Consider the following 24,446-nt stretch of genomic DNA (forward strand, 5'->3'; position numbering starts at 1 on the left):
AACACAAATCACCTCCAGTGGAGAAGTCTTTTAAACTGATGCATCATAAGCAACTATGAATGTTATATGCTTTTGCAGCATTTTGACGCTGTGCCCTGAACATCTCTGTAACCATTTGAAAGGCTCATCACATAGCATGTGCTTTCCCAATAGTATAATTCAGAATGCCAATAAAGCCCATTAAGTGTATATTTAGGCAACCACAAAATCATTCTCACTGCTTGTTGACTCCATTTGGTCTTGTATTATGAATTTTTGTGATGAATAGTGTGATAATGCTCTGCTTGATGTGCAACATTTCTGTGGGTAAAGGTTTTTAAAAGATGACAGTCTGCTTTTTGTTAGTCTGCATACACTTATTGCACATTCTTATTCCCTTCTCAGCCCACAATGTTATCGGTTTTACATTTCATTGCCTGAGTGAGTGCATGTATTGAGTGTATAAGAAATGTCAATTGTGTGAGTCTCATTGTCTGTATGTGAGAGTTTGCAGCCTTGCTAATAACCACTTTACCATTAAAGGATGAGACTCTCATATGGTTCCTTCTGCTTTGGCAAAGTTAGATAGTTGACATATATAATCCTACTTATTTAAGAGTTTGGCTGAACCCACAGACCAGTGTTTTTCAGCCTTAGGGTCGGGACCCCACATGGGGTCACCTGGAATTCAAATGGGGTCACCTGAAATTTCTAGTAATTGATAAAATAAAAAAAAAAGCTGCCCCTAGTGGAGCTGCCCCTAGTGGCCATTACTGTAATTACAACTATAAGATACCTTTGTCCTTAACCCTATCATGCATGAATTTTAAAAGGACCTTAATGAATATTTTTATTCCTCTTTAGGCATGGAAAGAAAAAAACAAAACAAACACACAAACAAAAAACAAACAAACAAAAAAAAAAAACAATGTGATTGACATTTTTTTTTATAGACCTATTTTTCACAGTTGCAAAAATGTCCACTCAACTGGACCCCATGTGTTTAATTTTGGAAGCAAAGAAACATGTATTTACTGATATAAAGTGTGAAAACGATGAAATAAAAACATTTTTAATGCTGCTAATCTGATGTTTTCTCATATTTTAACATACTCTAATACTAGTTATTACTCACTTCATGGAGATAATATGCAAAAAGAAAAAAAAAAGTAAAAAAAAAAAAAAGAAAGAAAGAAAGAAAAAGACCCTGTAAATTACAGTCTAATAACAATTAGCAATTGATTTACACTCAAGCATGTTACTGCAGATCAGGTTAATCGAGAACAGCAAAGTTACAGGAATGATATGAATTGCAGTGTATGGGATGATGCACAAGCGTCCACTGTGTTGGCTGATATGGAACTAAAACAACAAAACCCATGACTATATAAGAGAATAGCTGTAGAATAGCTGTCCACTGTAGTGACCACTATGCATGAAAGGGTTAATTAAGGCACTGAAACGGATGAGCACTTCAAATTCTAAGCCAAAATGCTTCAATCCCCCCTGCTGGCTGACTGCAGTATAGGTCAGGAACACCATTCCTTCCATGTTTTTCTGTGGACTACGGACAAACTGAAAACTCAAAGATTTTATCCAGTACATTTTCCCTAAAGATGATTTTGGACAAATTAGAAAAATTATTTTAGTTCAAATTTACATGCTCATCTTTCATCTATTCATCTGTTTTTAACAAGTTATTTGACGCTATGAAATGATGCAGTGACGGAACATTTTCATCATCGTGACAGACCTAAGTGGAAACCACTCAAGCATCCACTCAGTGCATTTAATGTCCCTGTGTCTCTAGTGTTCAGACTCCAAACTGTGTCACTAAAACAACAGGGCAGCTCCTAAAACAAGAGGATTTCTGGTTTATTTTACACAATGTGAGGAAACACCACTACAGTGTTCATCTTTAGTCTGTCAACTTAGTATCATAGTAGCATCATCCATCTTTCAGCAGCTTAACATATGATTCATGTGATTCATCTTTAGTCCTTAATTTCAGTGCAGCTAAATAGCATACTTCTCCCAGTGTGGACCAACAGACTTACTGACAATCAAAGGATCAGCAACTCAAAAGCTCCAAAAATGTTTTTTTTAATTGTCCTTTTTGTCAAGTGCTGAAAATAATAAAATGATCATATAGTGATTAGAATATAAACTGTAGTCTCTTAACTATTGAAACTATATAATGATTATTATTACATTACAAACGAACATTTTAAAAACATGACTTTAACCCCTAATAAAATATTGGGAATGCATTTACTCCACTTGTTTTGTACACATTAAATACAGCAATTAAAGTACAAATAAGAGTAGTTTAAAATATTAAAATACTGAAAATCTATAAATATGACAATAAATGCAACAAAATACCTATTACGCTAAAGCAATCCCAGTAAATAAAAACAACACAAGTGTGGAATTAAAATTATAATAGTTAAATAATAGTAAAAAAAACAGTAAACATTACAACAAAAACAAAACTTATGCCATTATATATTATATAATATAAATAAACAGAAGAGCCACTTAGATCAATACAGTTTTACTGTGTTCAGTAGAGGGCGCAAAGATGCAACTTTACAACTAACCATTATTAAGTTTTCATTGAAAAAAAGGTGTTTCCAGTTGAAGGAGGGTTAAATGAGAGTCTATGTGGTGTTCCTCTTCTCTATCTGATATTGATAGAAAAGTTTCCACTTCTTCTCTTCTGCTTTAGTCCATGTTTTATAGTTTTTTAACAAATCAAGGTGCCGTCCCGTGTAGTAGCTGAAGTCACTGGGATGCCGTTTTCATCCACACACCAGCACTTCCCACGTTGTTTACCTCGAGATGACCAACACTGCACAAACAAGACAAACACACAGATGGTGATGCTACATGTGTCTACAGATGAACGTCTCGCTCATATGATTTCAATGATTTTCAACTGAAGTAAAAACTCACCTGTTTCTTTCTGAAGAAGCCATCTTTGTCACAGTTGGGCATGTAGATATCATGATGTGACTTAAATACATGACTAGTGAGCCCTGTCATAAGTGTGGTTAACAGTTCACGACATGGAGCCTGTTGGAATAAAGAGTGGAAAAACCTGATTTCAGAAGGTTAGTGTGGCAGATTCTGAACTATAATGATAGTTAAAGAGGTTTAGTACCTCATCTGGGTCCTCAGTAGGTGCTGTGTCTGTAGGATCAGATAAAGACAAAGCCACTCCTTAAGATGAATACAAATTTTAAACATCAGATCAGTCACAAGTATTACTTTTCTTTAAATATTTTTTCGTTTTCTGTAAATTCTCCCTTTTTTTGAGCAGTAGAGCTAAAGGCATAAAAAGATAAATACGAAAAGACATATTGACTCATAAAAATCATTATTGTTGTACAATAACCAAACATTTTAAGCATTTTAAAACATGCCCTTAAACTGCTGATGTTGTTTGACTACTTGTCCTTGTTTGTTTCTCTGTTCAGATTTTTTCTAAGCTTGGAATATCGTAGAATTTTATTTGTTGAAAATGTACTTTTGTGCAGCTTGCAAACATTATCTGTATTTTTAATTATAGTTGTAAATAATCTTTGAAATCTGGAGGTTGCTACTTGTTAAGCCCCTTGAGGGTTTTTGGTAACCATCCATCACAGTTTTAACCAACATGTATTTATGTGCATGTTTCTTACTCTGTGAAACTTAATTAAATAAATACAATTAAATATAACATTGACAAGCTTGTGATAATGTTAATGGGAGAGTGAGTGACAGTGGCTTCTGATTCCAATGCGACATGTATAAAACTGTCATAAATAAGTCAGATAATCAAAGAGTAACAGTCTCACTCACTGCAAACCTAAGGGCTGAACTGTTCCACTCATCCACATTGTCTATCCAGCACAAAGCAGCAGCAGCCTTACCTACAGAGTGGGTCGATACAGTTGTGTTGATGTCGCTGATGTTATTGCAGACTCCTCTGCCCTCCAGCAGAGCTCTGAGAGGCCTCGAGTCATTTTCTGGAGGTGTACATTGCAAACCGTGGGCACAGCTCAGAGTGTAGACCCCACATGGCTCTCCAGCTGCCAGCGTTGTGGTGTTTGAGTTTCCAGTGGGCTGACTCTGGGTGGACTTTCCTTTACAGGTGGGACAGCCTCTGGATGGTGTGGTCAGAGAGCTCAGTGGTCTTGACAGAGCTGAACGCAGGAGGAGCAGCGTAAGGATGTTCCAATACAGAAACATATCACACTGCAGGTAGTCCACTCCAAAAGGAATAACAGTCCGGTCTCCAAGCACTATTTTATCTGACAGTCTTATAAGAAGTTCTGCTCTTTTTAATTGGTTTTTCAATCCACTGACTGCAGTTTGATAGTCTGTCAGAAGGTGAGTAGTAATTCCCTCAAGCCAAGACAAAGTGATAATGAGGCTGACAGACACCACTGGCAGCAGCTTTTAAAGAGCTGAGACTTGTGGGGAAAGGTATGGGAGGGTACGTGATGGAGAATATTAGTTTTCCCTCTTGTTTCCACACAGCTGAGCACACCCCATTTCTCTCTGCTCTCTGACACGTACATTCTCATGCGTGCTCATACCATTTGTTGTCTGTCATCTGCAGTGTAGTAAAGTTTTTTTACATCAGTATAAATCACATACAGGTGCTGTGTACTCCCCCATTGCTACTCCATTGCCCTGCCCATTCCCACTGTAAGAGTAATTTATTCCTAAAGTGGGACAACGAACCAATCACGGCTCAACAGACAAGAAATTCACTGTTCACAAATTAAAATTGACAGGATTTAGGGGGTTCACTTTCTTCTGCAGAGTGGGAAAGAATATGGAGGGACTCTGCTGTGATTTCTAAGTCAGTCAGATTCAGTATAATACAACTGAAAATCCATCAAAGAGCATATATCATTCCCTTCAGGCTCAAAAAAAATAAACCGAGGCTCCTCTGATCTCTGCTGGTATGTGGTTACCGACAAGTGGGAACTTCATATGCTTTGGCACTGTCCTGCAGTTAAGCCCTCTTGAACAGAGGGGGTTCAAATGATGTATTATATTCAATATAAAGCTTTCTCCCTGGCCTGCTATATAGCTGTAAGGTTCATTTTATTATGTCAAAAAATGCTTCTCAGTATAATCATGGTTACTTGAAATCATTTTGGAATGGAATAAAATCAGTATTACATATTTCCAGGTAATATAGTGCTGAATAACCTGATGTGAGATTATGCCGAGACCTTTGTTCCCTCTAAACAGGTCTCATACACACTGTAACAAAGAAATGAACATAGTCACTTAACTGTAAAGTACCATAAGTCATTTGTTGTATATCATGTTATGTTTATCTTGTTTATTAGTTGGTTCATGTTTGTTTTCTCTTTTGTATATCCACCCTACAGCCTGTACAAGTAAACATGAAGTAAAAAAAAAAAAAAAAAAAATCTAAAGATCTCATATGACATTACTCATCTTATTAGCAAATGAATTTATTTAGCTGAAAACTTAGTACTATGTGAATTAATTAAAATATAAAGGAAATAATTTAATGCACTTTTCTGATGTTAGACTGGATTTGTCTTGAGATATGTATTGTTTTATTGTTTGTAACCTGCCAAGGGACTATAGATGCAGATTGATTACGTTCGTCTTGTCTTCCATTCCAAATGTTAGTTAGAGATTGTCTTGTGATCTTGTGTTTTTTTTTTTTTTTACCTGCTGACGGTTTCGACTGTAGCTCCAGCTTTCATCAGAGCTGTCAAATCCTTCCTGGTGTAACGCGTCTGAAAAAAAACCCCAAAAAATCAAGTCTTCCTCAGTTCCTCAATTCTACTTGCCTGATCACAAGAAAATTTCTAACTGACACAGATGATGCAGTTTAGCAGTTATGCTAACTCTGGCATACATGTATGGCATGTATTTACATTGATATTTTATACTAGGTTCATTAATGTACAATGTCCCTTCCAAATAAATAAATAAAGTTATTAAATACTAAAAGTTAGAGCAGTATAGTGACACATACTACAGCAACAGAGGTAATAGTATTTAGATGCTTACACCCTTTTGACCCCTGTAATTATGATTTTTTTTTTAAATAGCAACCACAAAACAAACACAAACTGAGCTCTAGGGCTGCAGATCCGCTGGACTGAAGGAGTGCCACTCAAGACTGAATGACTAAGACATTAATAGTTGCAAGCAAAAACCCTGCCACCACCCTGCAAATTCCACAATGTGACTCACAAAGAGAGTGTCTCAAAATCAAATAGCAGACTGTATCTTCTTGTGTATCATTAGTATTCTGCCTGTAAATACTTCTTCATCTCAGATATCCAGAGGCAAAGACTCCAGGGAAAAGAGGATAAATAACAGGAATACTATTACTGGAATCAAATGATAGTTTAATACACTATAGTGAGGCCATAAGGTGATACCTTAATAACTGTAATACAATAATCACCATGTGGCAATAAAATGTATTCTAATATAGCTACCTGTATGTTACAATTCCCTCAACATGGAAATGTACAGGTCAACCAAGCATTGGACAATGGCTGAAAGAAATGCCTCTGTATTTCTCTGGGTAAACTAGAAAGTAAAAGTTTGTGGCCTATTTATAATACCAACGGATGAAGATTTATCACAAATGTTGGATGAGACTGTGTAAGAGTTTTGGTGTTTGTCTGTTTTTTGTTGTACCACCTTCAGGGACCTTAAGTGTAACTTTTTTACACGAATGTTGAATTGTGTGATTAATGTGATGTGTACTGTTATGGCCTGGCTCAAGACTCACAAGGAAAGAGAACCAAACACACCAAGAATGTTTTACCAAGTTTGAGTGCAAACGGAAAGCAACCAAACCCAATTGCCATACCTGGCATAGTGAACAACCAACTGAGAGAACAAAAGGGAAAAAAAGATATGGGCTGTACAGCAACACAGTCTAAAATGAGCAGGAAGAGCAAGAGCGAGAGGCTGAATGCCTCCCAGGCTTTTAGCCACGCCCAGGTGATTGCAGACCTAGCACCTGCAGAACCTAGTGGTAGAGCAAACAGAGGCAGGAAAATGAAACCCTGGGCCGTGACAAAACATACAAGTACATACTGTGCCTCCTCTGATAATTAAGGGGTGAAAATGTGGCATGAATTTAAGCCAAATGTCTTGGTACTTGCGTATAAACAGAAGTTTGCCCTGAAATGATGATTTTTTTTGCTGATGATTATTTTATTATGCAATTAATTACATGCATTACTAAATTATCTATGTGCATTTATGTATATATGTATGTATGCATGTACGTATGTATTTGTTTGTGTGTGTTTATTTGCTTGTTTGATTAATTATTGTTTTCTTTGTATGTATATTCTTAAACTTAACCTCACATTTTAGATTGCTTTAACATTGTGTCATTTATGCTAAACACCCAACTAAAATATCTATTAAAAACTTTATTTTTAGTATCTAGGGGCGTGATCTTTGAGTAGAATTTACAAATTTCAAAGATTTGAGGAAGTTTGATTTTATTTTCAGTGCCTTATGCAAATTAGCCTAAAAAGATGACTCAACTTGAATATGACAACAAGTGACCTATACCTTGTAATAATTAGTGTAGTTTCCTCTTTTTCGTTATGTAAAACACATGTTTAAGAAAAACATAATAATAAAATAAAATAATGATAATTAAATGGGAAAAAAAACGCACTCCAGCTGCACCGGCACCGAACAGGTTAACGCCATCAAGCTGTATTTATCCTGTGCCGTGATTGGTCGAGGGGGCGGGACATCCGACGGCGCAAGTTGGACATAAAGTGACAGATTTCACCTCCTTAAAATTGGACGAAAAAGCCACGGACGACGCGTTACAACTTGTTAAACAGTAAGGAATCAACACTAGAGAAAAGGGCTTTCAATAGTTTGGTGGTAATATGAGGTATATTCACGTTTACGCTGTGTTATTCGTGACACAGTGCGTTAATGTTGAGACGCTGAAAGCAGCTAGCCGGCCATACCGAGTTTGGTAAATGTAATGTTGCGTTTAGGGCAGGCTTGTACACTTCAGAACTCTAGTAACGAATATACAACAAATTAAAACATACGATAATAGATGTCACATTTTCTTACTTTATCAAAATATATGACAATTTAACACCTAGTTTTTGTCTTGCCAATCGTACTGCATAATTAAGACTGTAACTATTGTTGCCAATATTTCAGACATGTTTACGTTTCTGTTGACAAAAGTGTTTCTCCGCTTTTCGCGAATATATCATGATCCACTCATCCAGTCCAACAGTAATATATGATATTATATGGCTAGGTAAATGGATAATCCTGACTGTGAAAAGCTACCCGAGTCACTCTGACTCTGATTCCACAACCTAACACAAGAACAGTACAATAGATTACACATGTTGTGATCTACTGAACTTGAATAGAGGTATTTGTTACTGTAATCCAGGAAGAAAGACCTGAAAATCACTACTAATCATCAGTACTAGCCTTAGTTTTCGGTTCACATTGAGTAGAAAACACATTTAGGATACACCTATTCATCACAGTCAACACAAATAAGGGACTCACAATTATGCAAATTGTTGGTGTAACCTACACTGGTCCAAGAAAGTCCTTACCTGGATTTAAATGAGCAGATAGATAAGGGTCTTACAAAGGTGAATTACAGCTGTGATTAAAATGTTTCAAGCTGCAACAAGTTCTTTAACCCTAACTGGTGCAGTGAGTAGCTTCTCATTTATTAAACATGAGTTTGACAGAGAACATAAAGAGTGGTCTGTGGATCAATGAAAAAAGATCATGTGGTCTGATGAATCCATATTGACCCTGTTCCAGAGTGAGAGACATATCAGGGTAAGAAGAGAGGCAGATCGAGTCATTACCCATCATGCTTAGTGCCTACCATAAAAAGCCTGATGGTCCGGGGGTGCTTCAGCATTTGGTTAGGTTAAGGTTCAGCAACATTTATGTTTTTAAAATAATAACAATGGAAATAAATGCTAGGATACTGCATAAGGTTATTGAAATGATCCCACAACAAAGGAATGCTGTAATCAAATCTAAAGGTGGTCCAATAAAATATTTGAATGTATCTGAGACTGTTTATTTGCCCAGGCTGTGTACAAACGTTTGCTTTTGTTAGTAATGTGTAATGAAACACAAATGCTTGAAGTCCTCACAGGAAATGCATGCCTCAGACATCCACTGTTTGTGTTCTTTTTCATTGTAAAAGCAGCAGGATTAACTGTACATTCCCCATTTTATTGGGTCACAGTAAACAAAAAAAATCAGTAAAATTCAGAATAACTATATGATATTTAAATTATGTTATCTTATTAAAATAGAAGAAGTGTATTTTCTGGAGATCAAGTATGGAGTTTATAAATGCAGACTTCTTCAAAGCCAAGTGAAATGCAGAACAAAGGCCTCAGCAGTAAAATATACTAGACACAGATTACCTAAAAGAGACAACAGAATGAAATGAATTTAATAGAGCTTTTGACACAAAGTACGGTAACAGCAGAGAAGTCAGTTATTCATGGGGTATATTACTCATATTTGTGTTTGTTAATGTTCTAAGTGTTAGTTTCATGTGTTTGGTGAGGAGTGTCATTGAAGTTAACATCATTTGACAGTTCAGCAAAGTGTATTTAATTCAAAAATGCTTTGACAGTGAAAGAGTCAGTAATATTCATGCTGTATCAATCTACACATAAGTATTATTATTATTATTAGCCAAACCAAAGAAACTGCACTTGACAAATAATGCAGCTTTCTGATTTTTGCTTTTCTTTGTTATAGTTTGTAATGATTTTCAGACATGGACGACATAAATCTACATTATCGTTTGTTGAACTGGAGGAGGCGAATCCGCGAAATTCGTGACGTGCGAGCTGTGCGATACCGGGAGCGACTGAAAAGAATGCTAAGAGATGGAGACATAATCAGGTAACAGTAACTGGAGACACAGTCTGATTTAAATCAACTCACTTCTTTTAATTATTGAATCAGCATCCTGCCTGGTATTAATGCTTTGTCAGTAATGGTCTTTTTTTGTGTGTGTGTCTCTTTGTAGGTATCAAGGAAACTCAGATGAGGTTGGCTGTTTTGTGGCAGCCAGGCCGTTGTCAAAAAGAAATCGCTATTTTGAAGTAAGAGTTGCTGAATTAATTAATTTACTTAACGTAGGAGTGACACCTAAACAGATCACACAGTCTGGCAATTATTAGAGACCCATTTTCTCCTGTGTCAGTTCTAATAATAAAATATACAGATGACTGCAACAGTTTTAACAGTATTTTTAAATGTAATGTTTGATAGGAGTGTGGCGCGATACTGACAAATGAGGTGTATCGCTTTTGCTACCCTTAAAACTAATTTGGTAAATGTTGAGTCTGTGAAAGTGACATTTTGGATAAATTTGATATAATCAAGGGTGTTAGTGAGCTTACAGTCTTTGTGTGTATGTATATTGAAAACAATTTTTACACTTCATGTAATTTCCTAGGAGGTGATGCTTCAAACAAAAAAACAATTGATTCAAGTTTAATGCTTTATTAAATAGTTTTCTAATTGGCTCCTTTGGCACACACCTTATATGGTGACGTATTTGTGAAGGTCGGCTGTGTAGATTCATGTACCTCATGTCATGAATGTAGGACACCGGTCTAGTTTTGTGTTAATGAGAGGAGACCTGGCAGGCCACAAAGTCTGACTGCCTGTGTTCATCCACTTGAGGCTTAGTGAAAAAGAAATTCTGGCACCTCCAGAGAGCAGGTTTTTTTGAGCAACAAAGATCTGTCATTCTGGAAATAGATTTTAAGGGATGACTTGGAAGCTCTTCTTACATTGTCTCTTCAGTCTGGGCATATTTATTAAAATCAATTACATAGACGGATGCAGACCTCTCAGCATAAAAATATCAAACTCAGTTTTTGAGATTTAAGAAGCCGAGTCACTGCATGTCTTTCTTTTCAACATCCTTAATGTTAAGACACTGTTGAGTCAAAAACTTGGTTTGTGTTTTAAGAATGAAGTCTTTGGGATTAATTGCAGAAGACAACATGCATTTTTTTTTTTTTTTTCCAATTTTAGGAAAAAAATCAAATGAGAGCCTCTTAAATCGTCCAGAAACAGCTCCAGTAAATGAAGTCCCAAGGATCACATACATTTTCACAAGTCATACTGCAGACATTCATTTAATTCTCACCAAAGGTACTGGGAGAGATGTGAGAAATTGGTAGATTTTATCCACATAGCAGCTACTAAAAAGTTCGCAGACTGCACCACTCTCACCTCAGTCAGCTGTCTGTTGTACTGACACCTGATTGACAGAGCCATTGACCACTAATGAAGCCCACTTCCACCTTTACTGATAGATCATAAAATTATCATTGATTAATGGATACCTACATTGACACATAACATGTTGTGCACTTTTAATACCCCTTGACCAAATATAGTGTAAGATTCTGTTGGAAGTTACAGCCGTTTAATTTAGATTAGATTGTCTTTGTGTAAATTTATTACATATATATTTATTTTTGAAAGTACCTCAGATATTACAAGTGCACAAGGCCATTTGACCTCAAAAAAGTAGGTCAAGATCACCTATTTTCAACAGGCTTCTGCTCCATGCCAAGATGCATCCACAGCATAAATTTGGTGCAGATATCTCAATGCATTCTTCAGATAATGCGATTATGTTGTTGAATGGACAGATGGATGGACAGACAACAATACCCCTTCGTCCAGAAGTTGGCTGAGGGGTAAAAATCAGTGGTGCTTTTCACTTGATAGGTCTACTGGCTCCTGTTGATGCAGTGTCTTGTATCTGTCAGCTCTAACAGATTGGTTTCACTGAGCTGAAGATGCCTCATCTCATTCCAAATCATGTTGTCCTGGTTGCTTCATTCACTGTTTTCGGTAATTGTAGTGCACAAACATTTTTTGGACGGTAACCCTTCCTCAGAATAAGACGCTGTTCAAACTTGCCTAACGCATACATCCTGCCCTGTTTGACGTGAAATGAAACAATAACCAACAGTATGAACCTTGATACTTACGTGCCTGATCCTTGTGACTCATTTTGCTGGTGTCACGTAGGTGAGTGGAAGTGGTTTGTGTAAATGTGAACATGGGTTAATAGTTGATGGTTAGCCAGTCCAGTACAGTGAGCTGTAATATAGGATATACTGTACGGGGTCATCTGAATGTTTCACACTGACACAGGAAAACTTTGTTCACACTGTCAGGGGACCCTTGTTGAGGTCATGGGAACAAACTTAAAGTTTCCTCCTCTTATTGCCCTGGATTTGCCAGCAGTGCTCTGATTTCACTGCCTCTGTGTAGGGCTCTCTGGGGATGATGTCATATGGTTAGTATTCAGTTATGATAACAAAGACACAGACCAGCTCTTTACTTTGCATTTTTTTAGACTTTGAATTACCATATGATGTTGAACAAAGAGACTCTGCAGTGGTAGGTGGTTTTGGAAATTCCACAAAGTGAAATGAGAAGTGACTCAAAAGCCAAAATCTGACACAGAACCTTAGAGGTTTCATATTCCCTTCCCTTCACTCCTCTTCACAAAGTTCTCTGTTTATGTTTTCGCACAATTCAACAGCTTCCCACACACGACGTGAGTGGGCGATGAGCACATCATGACTGTTCATTTGTCCTATTAAAGTCAACAATTTTCTTTAAACATGTGACAGCTGGAAAAAACCCACTCCTCACATTATTTAGCAGGAACATTTTAATTTCCAACTTTATTTTGATGTTCAGCTCTGTGTAGCAACAAAGTGGAGACTGTCGAAATATTCTCCAAATTAAAATATGTCTATCTGGTGAGATAACTGGTAAAGAGATCCAAAATGAAAAAAGAATAAAAAGAAAGATGAATGTGTCAGAAGTGATAACCCCCCTCTGATCTCTGCAGGTGACCATCATCGATACGGGAGTGAGGGGCATGATCGCTGTTGGTTTGGTTCCTCAGTTGTATAAGCTGGACCATCAGCCTGGGTGGCTGCCTCATTCTGTCGCCTTTCATGCTGATGATGGCAAGTATGTGAACCTGACCCTTGTATACTTTCTCTCTCATGAGACATGATATGGAGACTTTCATTTTTCATGTCACATATTTAGAGTTTTGAATATTCAAGGGCAGTCAGCTGAACTTTAGTCCCTCTCTAAAGACACTTCCATATGTACTGCTTTATTCTTAGCAATTAGCACTGTTTATATATATATATATATATATATATATATATATATATATATATATATATATATATTATATATATATATATGTATGTATATATATTATATATATATATATATATATCTATATATATATATAATTATATATATATATATATGTATATATATTATATATATATATATATAATATGTATGTATGTATATATATGTATTAATATATATGTATATATGTGTATATATATATATGTATATATGTGTATATATATATGTATATATATATGTATATATGTATGTATATATATGTATATATGTATATATGTATATATATATATGTATATATATATATATATATGTATATATATATATATATATATGTATATATATATGTATATGTATATATGTATATATATATATATATGTATATATGTATGTATGTACACTACTATAGTATAGTACTAGTTCTCTAAACTGCCAACAGCAAGGGGAAATCACATGCACAATAACACACCCACTGCTGCCAAAACCACAAACAAATTAATACTACATCTCCACAGACTGTATCACTCACTGAATAAAGTTAAAAGCTCATTGTTCATACACATCTTTATTATAGTGTCATCAAGTTTTCTTCTTCAAACACAAACTCAGACAGACAGTCGAAATAACAGTGTCTTGTAATCTTCATGTGCTGCGTCAGCCAGTGGTTTACATTATAGCTCTGTTAGCTTAGCTCTGGTTTTTAGACAGAGAACCGCAAATCACCTTCTGTTTTCCATATGGTTGGTGCATCAAAGATCCGTTTTGAATCATCCAAACAAGTTCTGAGTCTGAACCGTGAATTGACTAACTCAGCAAATATGACATTGTAACCTTAGAGCTTCATAATCCAGCTCCCCAGTGTAAAAGAAATGCTCTGATTTCAGCATCATTCCTTTACTTTACAGCTTTGCCGAGTGGTGGAAAACAGCAATACTCCCACTTTTTTTTTATCACTTTGTCACTTCCTTTGACTCTGAATGTTGTTTCTCACTGGTTCTCATCCTCAACTCAGCCTTGGCATTAGTTTTCAGTGTCGTGGGAGACCGGCAGAGTGACTCACTAGTTCGTCTACTGGTCTCGTACACTCACAGTGACACATCAGGCTGTGGAGAAATTCAGTTCATATCTCTGTAAAGCAATACAATGAGATCTTTGATGTAATGTTGTAACCGATTATTCTAAACACTAATAATACTTTTATATATATTTTTTTGCATTTCAAAGTAGAAATTCTTTAACTATCAGTCAGTAAGGAAAACAGCTTTTAATATTGTAGTAATATTTAACAGTTACAATGATCAAGAGCAAGCCTTCTTCTTATTATGTAGTGCCACTGATAATGGATTTCTGTTTCTGACTGTCTGTTGTCAACAAATTTTTTTTTTAATCAGATAAAGCTGAAAATCTTAATTTGATAAACCAAATGTAATGTACATTTCACTGGGTTTATCGTCCAGAAAGTAGATGATTCTATGATCTGTTGATTTTTAAAAGCCAGTATAATAAATATTTTTTATAGTGAGGGGGAAAAAAAAGCTGATTACTTTATTACTTATTGACATTCAGTATGCATTGTGCATGTCTGAAATTAAAATAGACTTTGTTTTTTTTTTTTTGTTTTGTTTTGTTTTTTTTAAATGAGCATCTAAGCCAAAGTAATTACTAACTTTGGACTGGACATTAAACTATCTTTAAAAAACAAAAAACAAAAAAAAACCATATATATTTATGTATTTTTTTTAGATGTTGTTTTCCCTCAAAGACACGATTTATTATTGAAAAATCCTATATTAGCCATGAGCTAACTTCCGCTGATAGTGATGAATGTCCTGTTGCTGCTGATTAACAATCTGTGTCTGTCAGAAAACCTCAAAATGACCTGTTGAACCTGCTCCACATTGTTTGTCCACAGGCTGTACAATGGCAACACTGTAGGCCAGCAGTTTGGTCCAAAGTGCTGCAGAGGCGACAGAATTGGCTGTGGTATATCACTGGACTCTGAAGACGGACAGTTAACTGTGTTTTTTACCAAGAATGGAAAGGAAGTAAGTATTCCAGTACAGCACTTTAACTTCCAAAATAAGTTAATCAACCTGCAGATTTTTAGTAAATTCGTCATTCTTCATGGCTATAGCATAATCTTGTATTCATGTGTGTGTAGGTAGGCAGTGTGGAAATCCCAGTGTCTCCTGATGCTCTGTACCCTGCTGTGGGTATGCACTCTTTGGGGGAGGAAGTGCTGCTGGACTTGCACGCTGAATGGGGGATGGAGGAGGATGATGGACTGATGATAGTGGACAGTCATGAAGAGGACTGGGCTCGTCTCCATGACGTCAAGGTGACGGGCACGGTGAGTCCTGATGCAAACAGACAGGTGACTTATTTTTCTAAGTGGAGATTCACAGTCTAAGCTGCAGTGCTTTATAGTTTCTTTTAGCGTCATTGGGCAACATTTCCATGATTATTTTCAGCATATGTGACTCATTTGGTCTGAGAGGACATGAAGCTTTTACATCTACACCTCACCTATGTTTTCAGGTTGTAGAAAATCTACCCTGTGGCAACCTGATTTTGGCTACCACAGGCATTTTAGGCAGGCACAGGGGTTAAATGCAAGATTAACACATGTAATGACCAGTCACTTAGATTATGTCAGATGTGATCTGGACAGCTCTATTCTGCATCTTGCTCTGGAAAGTTGGAAAACTAGTGGCACTTTTCCATAACGGTATGAAACAATGCCAGCTCATCTATCTTTATATTCATTTTTTAATTTTAACTAAAAGGAGAAAGCTGCATAAGAAAGGTGTGTATTATAAAAGTTTGGCAAATCATTTCCCTTGTTCTGGCTCCTGCTGCTCAAAAACTCTGCATAAGGACTTTACTGAATCCTAACCCACATTAATCTTACCCATATCCTGTATATTTTGTCAGCCTAGATGACTTTCATAAAGAATTCTTTAAGTGATAAGATCGTCTGGGTTGTTGGAAGAACTCTACCCCGAATATGGGGAATATTTCTACAACGCTGTGATGTTGGTGGCAGGATTATCATGCATCTTCCTCCTTCTATCTGTGAGGTATCACTTTTGAGAGTCCCCCTGGCTACATGCAGGAACATCAACCTCCAAGTTGCAGCTACACCCTGAAAATGACAAGTTTTGACAGACACATCTTTTTACGTACTATGTTCTTTTGTAGGGATTTCGTCATTGTAATACCATGACGCGCTTCCACATGTGCACATGTTCCACCCAAACAGCTTCTCTCCTCACATTGTTTTTGCAGCATCCTGTGCTCAGCTCCACCAACAACTAGCCAAACAACCCTGATAAGTTTTAACCTCTATTCCAGAACCATAGTCGAAGGTGCCACATCTATGTAGCAGTGACCCAGTGCTAATGAGTGTGGAGATAGGACTGGCTGTGTGGGACTAGTGATAAGAGAGAACAATCAAATCTGCACACATTAGTGTATTAGTGATTCTATATGGGGCATTCATTTATCTGAGTCAAATCTAAAAAAAAAAAAAAAATCTTTGAAGAGCAAAAGAGCTGAAAGAAAATAAATTAGACTGCAGATTCGACCCAAAATCTCTGAAAGGATATGGTGAAAACCTATCGAGATAAATGTTCTGTTTATAAGAACATAATGAGAAATGAGACACATTTTCCCTGAAGTGCTTGTTTCAATCCACTCTCTTGGCTGCTCCACCTCTCCCTGCGATGGGAGGGCTGCAGCGTGACTCAGGGTGATGCACACACACAACCTGAATTGAAAGTGGAAGGGGACTGCAGCTGAACAGCCTTAGGGTGGACAGACCAACCTGTTAGCGTGCCATCCACACATTTAATTATTCTTTCTCTCTACAAATGTGGTATTGTTCTGTATAGATGCAGCGTCCACAAAAAACTGAACCACATGCACATGAGTTTTATGAGAAATGAGTGAGTTTAAATAAATGTTGGTGTGATAACAGTACAAATGTATTTTTGTATATTCTTGTTTCTCAGTGTATTATTGCCTTTATTTATATTTCCTTTAAATCTGCCCAAAAGATAAATGTAATTCACTCTAATTTAATTTGTAACAACATAGGTCAGACGATTTACTATGGGCGTTCATCCAAATCAGTCAGTGAAGTCAACTGCAGCTTTACATTTCAACACTAGAGCAGCTGTTTACCGCCTGATATTGTGCTTATCAGTCTAAAAAAGGAATGCTTACAGATTAGATTTGCTGACACCAATGAAAATGGTTATTTTTTTAGGGTGAATTGGGTACAGTGAATTTGGCATTTATGTTTGTTTTGGCTGATGTTGTTTTCTTGAGGTGCTTATATTGTCTCCCTATTTGTAATACATGTTTTAAAAGGGTTTAGCTTTGGTTGTGTTGATTTCCTTCAGTGTCTTAAACTATCTTTTCACCTAAAGTAACTGGAACTTAAAAGAACCCAGGATATTAGCGGTTTCTTCAGTCTAACGATAGGCAATATATTGACAGATATATTCACTCCACTCCGCAGCAATAAAAACACACACTGAAAATGCACCATGCAGGTTTAAAATAATAATAATAATAATAATAATAATAATAATAATAATAATAATAATAATGTGGGACTGACCATCGAACTAACCATCATCACTGTCAGATGATGTAGTAAGAAGCAATTTTTATTATTGTGACTATTGTTATTTTTAGCTGAAAGTTGAAAAGCCTATTATTAGCCAACTTAAGCTGATAGTAGTCTGTAAAACATCATATCAGCATCAATTAACTGGCCAAACTAATTAACTTCTGCCTTTAGTTTCTGATCATTTAGGCCCCTGAATATATGAGGAAGTAATGGCAGTTTTTGCATATAATTTTTCCATGGGACTGCAAAACAAACTGTTCAACTCTGTTTCAATGGCTGAAGGGAAATACTATGAGTATTGGCCAAACAGACATGTTCAACATTGCAATTGCCTCCCCACAAGGTTCCTGAACCAACACAGAGCACAACCAGGTTCTTAATTTATATGCTAGTCCTTATGGTGGAGGAGCTGCTTTCTGTGGATCTGCAGCTTTAGTAACTAGTTCTGTTATCCCTGATATTGAAGCACTGATGTCAGTACCTAAATATTAAAGCGCAGTAATGACCAAATCTTTTCTCTTTTGTTTTAATCTCATCTTCCCTATTATTATTGAATAAAACATACTCTTCCTTTTAATTTCAGCTCTTATCTTTACCTAAAAAGGGGGCATCAGCCCTGCCTGTGCAGAATCAGACATGGTTTCACTAGCAATGAAACGCAGCCAGAGGTTTTTGAGTCATTGTGATCATTTATTATAGATAGATAGATAGATAGATAGATAGATAGATAGATAGATAGATAGATAGATAGATAGATAGATAGATAGATAGATAGATAGATAGATAGATAGATAGATAGATATAAATGATCAGCTTATATATATCAGGGTAGAGACTGCGATCTGGTAGGATCGGCGATTCTACCAGTAGAAACTCCGATCAGAGTCTCTACTGGTAGAAACTCCGATCCTGTCAGTAGAAACTCCGATCGGGTTAGGGTTAGGGTTAGGGTTAGGGTCAGAGACTCTGATCGGAGTTTCTACTGGTAGAATCGCCGATCCTACCAGATCGCAGTCTCTACCCTGACATATACATAAACGCACTGTAGAAGATTCAAGATTCAAAGATTGTTTTTTTTTTAAATTGTCAATTCACTAGATGCAGAGGACATACAGAGAATTGAGATGATATAGTTTCTCTCTCACTGTGTAATTTAAATGGAGTGAGGTAAAAATAGAATAAGAATTTATAAAATGATATAAAAGATAAACTATAATAGAATATAAAAGATATACATCAAACTTATGTACAATAATGGTGGTCATGCAATTGACCACCTGTGTGGCTCACAAAAATATTATGCATCCCCAATTAGTTTTTTGCAGAGCTAATCTCTAATTGCACATAAACCTGAAAATATTGCTCACTCTTTTTTTTTTTTACTGCTGTTTATGCCTTGTACAGATAAAAAGATTTAGCCATTATATGCAACAGTAGAATAAGAGAAAGGGCATGTTTTGTTCCAGTTTCAACACTGAAAACACAGGGATGTTGCTCTAGTTCTTGTGTTAAATACTGTGTTGTTCTTGCAGATGCTGGAGTATGTGGGGAAAGGGAAGAGCATCGTGGACGTGGGTTTGGCTCAGGCACGTCGGCCTCTCAACACACGCTTCCACTACTATGAGCTGGAGATCACAGATGCTGGAGAAAAGTGTTATATCGCCCTGGGGCTGGCACGCAGGGTAAGCGCCTCCTCGTTCTAGTCCTCCCTATAATGAACGCATGTCAATATCACTGACGAAGTGTTTTTACAGTACACACACTGCGGTTATCTGCCAGTAAAGAAAACTTCAGTTCCCCCCTCTCATACCTCGTCATCCGTCTCCCTCATACGCACCACTGCTCTCACTGTTTCCAGTCTGAGTGATGGATGACTGAAAGAGGAAAAGCTAACAACAGAATAAATATTGTCTCATTTTTACCCTGCATCTGGTTTTCCATAGAAAGCAGATTGTTCCATTTGCTGTTTTAACTACACATCTGTAGTCGCATGTGGGAAAATTATTTGTAAGATAAGACAGAAAGAAATGCAAAAGAAGAAGAAGAAAATACTAAAAATTTCAAGTATGTAGGACTTCCTCAGGCTAAGTAATTTAAGGTTGATTTCCTAATTAATTTGTTTCAGTGTAATCACAAACGATGACAGCAACCAATGAGGCATATTTTGGCAATAAGTTGAGTCTGAGAGAGGACTTGTTGAGTGTTTACACACCAGATATTAAGTCAGCTGCGTACACTCTCGCATGAAATCACCATGAACTTTGTGCACATCCTGTTTTATGTAAACAAAACGGATGTTCTAATTACTGAGGATGCACCCATCGTTATTTAAATAATAGATACTGTTCTTCTCTGCAGTTCAGGTAGTTATTGAATGGTTATTGATTAATCTTGAGTCTTTCACCACACTGATGTTTTGCCAGCTGTGATGGTGCCCACAGTCTGGGAGGCACTGCTGGATCGTGGCTGCTCCCCTGACACCTCCACTGTTACTGTGTGTGGGCATGTTGTGCCCTCAGGTCGGACGATGTGGAGAATAGAGCTCTGTCATTTTGCTGATTTCTTTCCAGGAATTGTTTTTCTCAATGTGTCTGCGGTTTTGGTAGAGTATTATAAATCCATCAGATGGTCATTCCTGAGGTCTGCTTCCAACCTCCTGCAAGACGCATCCGTCTGCTGCAGGGAACCATTACTTCTCACTTCCAAAATCAAACAAAGGTGTCTCTTTGGATAACACATGCTAAAGATTTTCTGGTTTCTCAGTCTTTGTGTATACTGGATGAAGGAGCAATTGTTACCTCTGCCTAAGAGGTTATGCGATCAACTGTGTGGTTACGCAAAAAACTGCTGTACTGATTTTCATGAAACAGGATGGAAGGTTGAGGTATTAATGAACCCATAAAATCAGATTGAAGGGCAATATGAAAATTTCTCATCTGAGTACAGGTCATTGTAAATCCAGATAACAGTACATATGATACAGCATTTCTGTCAATGCAGTGGATAAACATTTTACAGAAAATTATCACAAAATATGGCCTTTTTTTTTAAACTACATTGCAAATCATATACTTCACCAATATAATGTACTCTTTCCATTTCCAAAATAAAATAAAAATTCAGTCAAAAACATAGAGAATTGAAGAGGTTTGCCCAACAAGAATGGGCTGGGATTCTTCAGGAGACGTGTCATGACTGCAGGCTGTTATCCAGCAAAAAGGATGCACAACTGACTATTAACATCAAGGGATTCATCATTTTAACCCAGGTAGTTTTTGGTTTTTGTGAAATAATTTAGTTTCTCTAAGCAAAGTAAAATAATATAATCATCCAAAACAAAACTAGGATGAAAGCTCTGTTTTTTTAAAATAAATAAATAAATAAATAATACCCCCCCCCCCCCCCCCCCCCCCCAAAAAAAAAAGACATTTTCAATATAATATAGTAGTATAGTAACAGGTAATACCTTTTTATTGTTCTAATTTTTCTTCTATTTTTTCAGGACTATCCAAAAAATAGACACCCAGGTTGGAGCAGAGGGTCTATAGCTTATCATGCAGGTGAGTTAATTGAGTAACATAACATTTTAGATGATTATTTTCATTCATATTGTTGATATTCATTCCAGTATGAGTAAAAGGTTTAACAGGTCTTATTTCAGTTTTCTGTTTAGCATTGTTTGGTTTCCAGGAGCAAGAACAATACACTGATGAAATAATTTGAAATAATTGTGCAACTATTATTGTTCTTTAGTATTTAGTATAGATTCTCCATTGTGTCTGTGTGGGTGTTCCTCCCACAGTCCAAATCATGAGGGTCAAGTGAAGTTGAAACTCTGAATTGCCTGTAGGAGTGGAAGTCTAGCTGTATATTATTCAAGCAAGTCAACAAAGAAATGTGTATAAAAATACAGTTAAAATGTCATTTTGCTTGTTGATGGTTGCATCACCTTTCCCTTGTTTTGTGACCCAGAACATCTTTGTGTCATTTGTTTGTAGATGATGGAAAGTTGTTTCAGGGCAGTGGCGTTGGAGACGCCTTCGGCCCACGCTGCTTTGAAGGTGACATTATGGGCTGTGGAATCATGTTCCCACGAGACTACAGCCTTGATTGTGGAGGTGAACATGCACAGTGTGTTTATGTTCGTCACAACTTTGCTTTGTGTCTCATTGTGTGCACATTGTGTCTCTAATCATATGTCTCAATCTGGCTCAATATTCAGATGATGAAGACGACTGGGACCTCGATGTGTTTCCCAAACCAGTGAGGTTCAGAATGACTTGTATGCAAACAAGAAGATGAGGAGGAGGAAGAAGGAGAAGATGTGGAGGGGACAAAAGTCATGGTGAGAGACTGTGAAAATGTAGAGATGGACTGAACATGTTTAAAAGAAAGAATGACCTACAGACATTCTGTTGAATGTCCTCATACGCCAAATGCTTTGAATTCACTTTCACAAATGTTACATTTTATGATTTATTAAATAGGTTGCCTTTTTAAATTGTGTTTGGAGACACAACCATTTGACTAATTTATCCATCTTTTTTTTTTATTCTCTGTCAGTGCTAGTCCATATTTATGAAACCTACCACTGTCTTTTCACTTATAGTTGCATTTAGAATTGGCCAATATGGCCACTTTTTTCCATTAAGATAATTTATCATGGATAGATGTAAGTCCCAGTAATGGTATACAATCATAGGACAGTCTTGGGTTTAAAATAACCCCTTGTCACATGTGATTAATTCGTTACATGCTACTTGAAGAAGTCTCTAATACCTGTAGATGCTGAAGAACAAGTCCCAGTTCAGGCTGAACTCTTACACTTCCTCTTGTGTCTGAACAGGTTTTCTTCACCCGAAATGGAAAGGTGGTGGGTCGAAGGGAGGTGGCCTTACCAGCAGGAGGGCTTCTACCCCACCATCGGTATGATGAGCACTGGGGAGAAGGTCAGAGTGGACCTCCACCCCCTCAGTGGCTGAAGTAAAAGCTGAGTGGGGAATCTAGACCAAGGAAGGACTGAGGTTCAAATTTATGAAAAAAAAAAAAAAAAAAAACGGGCAAAAACAACTGTTACAGTTGCATCAACTCTCCAAGACCTAATGTCAGAAGTCACTCCAGAGTAGAGGTTCCTCATGCTCTAAGAATGTTTGAATGTGCTGGCCAATGTTGTATATTTATAAATGTGTGCCTCAAAAGTGCTTTTAAATGCTGTGGGTTTATGAGAAATTGTTGAATAGATTATAAGGGTAAAACACTATATTTGAAAGGGCAATCTAATGACACAACGGTGTCTAAATTAGTTTTTTTTTTTTACCAGAATAATGAATGTATGAATGATAGAGCAAGGCCCTGATTATAAATGAGCCTCTTTACTCCCTTTGATAATCAGCAATATATTTGAGCAGAGATGTAGCACTGCTTACAGCCTGCAGTCACATAGAGGATGTCTTTATGCTGCGCTGCTTCTCCTCTGAGCTGACGGTGGAGTTTTTACTGACACTCAGTGGTGATGAAACTGAAAAAAAAAAAAGTCTTCTAAAAAACAATAATGCACTTAATGAACTGTGAGTTTGTATGTGTCACTAAACCAGCTGCATCGTGGCTATGTGTGGGTGTGGGGGCTTGTTCTGACACTGGAGTCATTTCCACTGAGTTTTTATGGCATATTTTGTGGTAACATTGCAAGAAATGTAAAAGCTATAGAAGCCACATGCCAATAGGAAATGGAGGATAATTAAGTGTAATAACAATTTGTTGAAATTGAATCCAATACATCATTGTGAAGAGGAGGAAGTGCAGGCAAAAGTCAATTAATTACTTATTGTAGCCTTTGTTTTCCATTTTTAATATTAAGCAGAAAACTAAGTAAAAAATAAGAATAACACCGAAAGTGAGAGGTCACATGTTAAGTTTAAGTATAAGAATAACTTCAACAATAAATACATTTTTATGACCATTTTCCATGTTTCCCACCCACAAATTTATCTTTGACAGAAAGAAAGGTTCTGGTAGTTGCCTTCTCGATCATGAAATATTTAAGACAAAACAGCAACTTATTTGTGAAAAGAGGAAAAATGTTGAAGAGCGATTCTTGTGAGGATTACGCTGACCATACAAGTATAAATAATGATTAAACATATGTCATGGTTGATTGTTTTTATTTTAGTATTTGAATGTTTTATAAATTAACTTGAAATGAAGCCATAAGTAAGTTTTGCTGCTCTCAGGAATATTTGAGAATCCAAAAACTTTTTTTTTTCTTTCGGGGTGGGGATGTTGAATGTTTTTTATCACAAATGTTTTATGTTTTCTTTACTTGTAATCTTTTTTTTTTTTTTTTTTTTTTTTTTTTTTTTACATTGTATCACTGTAATTCCTTGTTTTGCCACAGAATCTATAAGAAATTTGTGATCAGCTGGATATATGGTTTTTACTTGCAGGTCCAGTGGTTAGTTCTAGAGCAAACGTCATCTTTTTTGTGTGATGCCAAATTTTTCATAAATCCTTTGTCTGTTTACCCAAATTCCAAATGAAAAGCTGCTTTAATTATCAATCT

At 36.5% G+C, this 24,446-nt stretch overlaps 2 protein-coding genes across 2 annotated transcripts; one reads left to right on the plus strand and one right to left on the minus strand.

The window, feature by feature from the left end:
* Positions 1-2,562: 2,562 nt before the first annotated feature.
* Positions 2,563-4,345, minus strand: LOC115419887 (insulin-like growth factor-binding protein 5). The gene is made up of 4 exons (XM_030134953.1): positions 3,897-4,345; positions 3,146-3,174; positions 2,938-3,057; positions 2,563-2,833 (listed from the first exon to the last, which is right to left on the minus strand). The coding sequence occupies exons 1-4, from the start codon at positions 4,213-4,215 to the stop codon at positions 2,729-2,731; spliced, it is 573 nt and encodes a 190-aa protein (XP_029990813.1). The 5' UTR covers positions 4,216-4,345; the 3' UTR covers positions 2,563-2,728.
* Positions 4,346-7,751: 3,406 nt separating this feature from the next.
* LOC115418883 (SPRY domain-containing protein 3-like) lies at positions 7,752-23,069 on the plus strand. The gene is given in 14 exon segments (XM_030133414.1): positions 7,752-7,852; positions 9,790-9,936; positions 10,064-10,139; positions 12,929-13,053; positions 15,161-15,293; positions 15,410-15,598; positions 19,420-19,569; positions 21,390-21,447; positions 21,886-22,005; positions 22,110-22,145; positions 22,148-22,179; positions 22,182-22,232; positions 22,734-22,793; positions 22,795-23,069. Coding segments are annotated over 13 exon segments (1,233 nt in total). The 5' UTR covers positions 7,752-7,852; positions 9,790-9,808; the 3' UTR covers positions 22,870-23,069.
* The last annotated feature ends 1,377 nt before the right edge of the window (positions 23,070-24,446 follow it).

Source organism: Sphaeramia orbicularis, chromosome 5 (genome assembly GCF_902148855.1).
Source record: "Sphaeramia orbicularis chromosome 5, fSphaOr1.1, whole genome shotgun sequence".
Classification (NCBI taxonomy): domain Eukaryota; kingdom Metazoa; phylum Chordata; class Actinopteri; order Kurtiformes; family Apogonidae; genus Sphaeramia; species Sphaeramia orbicularis.

Coding starts and splice junctions, on each gene's coding strand:
- LOC115419887 (XM_030134953.1), bottom strand. CDS start 4,215: ATGTTTCTGTATTGGAACATCCTTACGCTGCTCCTCCTGCGTTCAGCT. Junction 3,175..3,896: donor TGTATCGACCCACTCTGTAG/GTAAGGCTGCTG, acceptor CTGATCCTACAG/ACACAGCACCTACTGAGGAC. Junction 3,058..3,145: donor CTACTGAGGACCCAGATGAG/GTACTAAACCTC, acceptor TTATTCCAACAG/GCTCCATGTCGTGAACTGTT.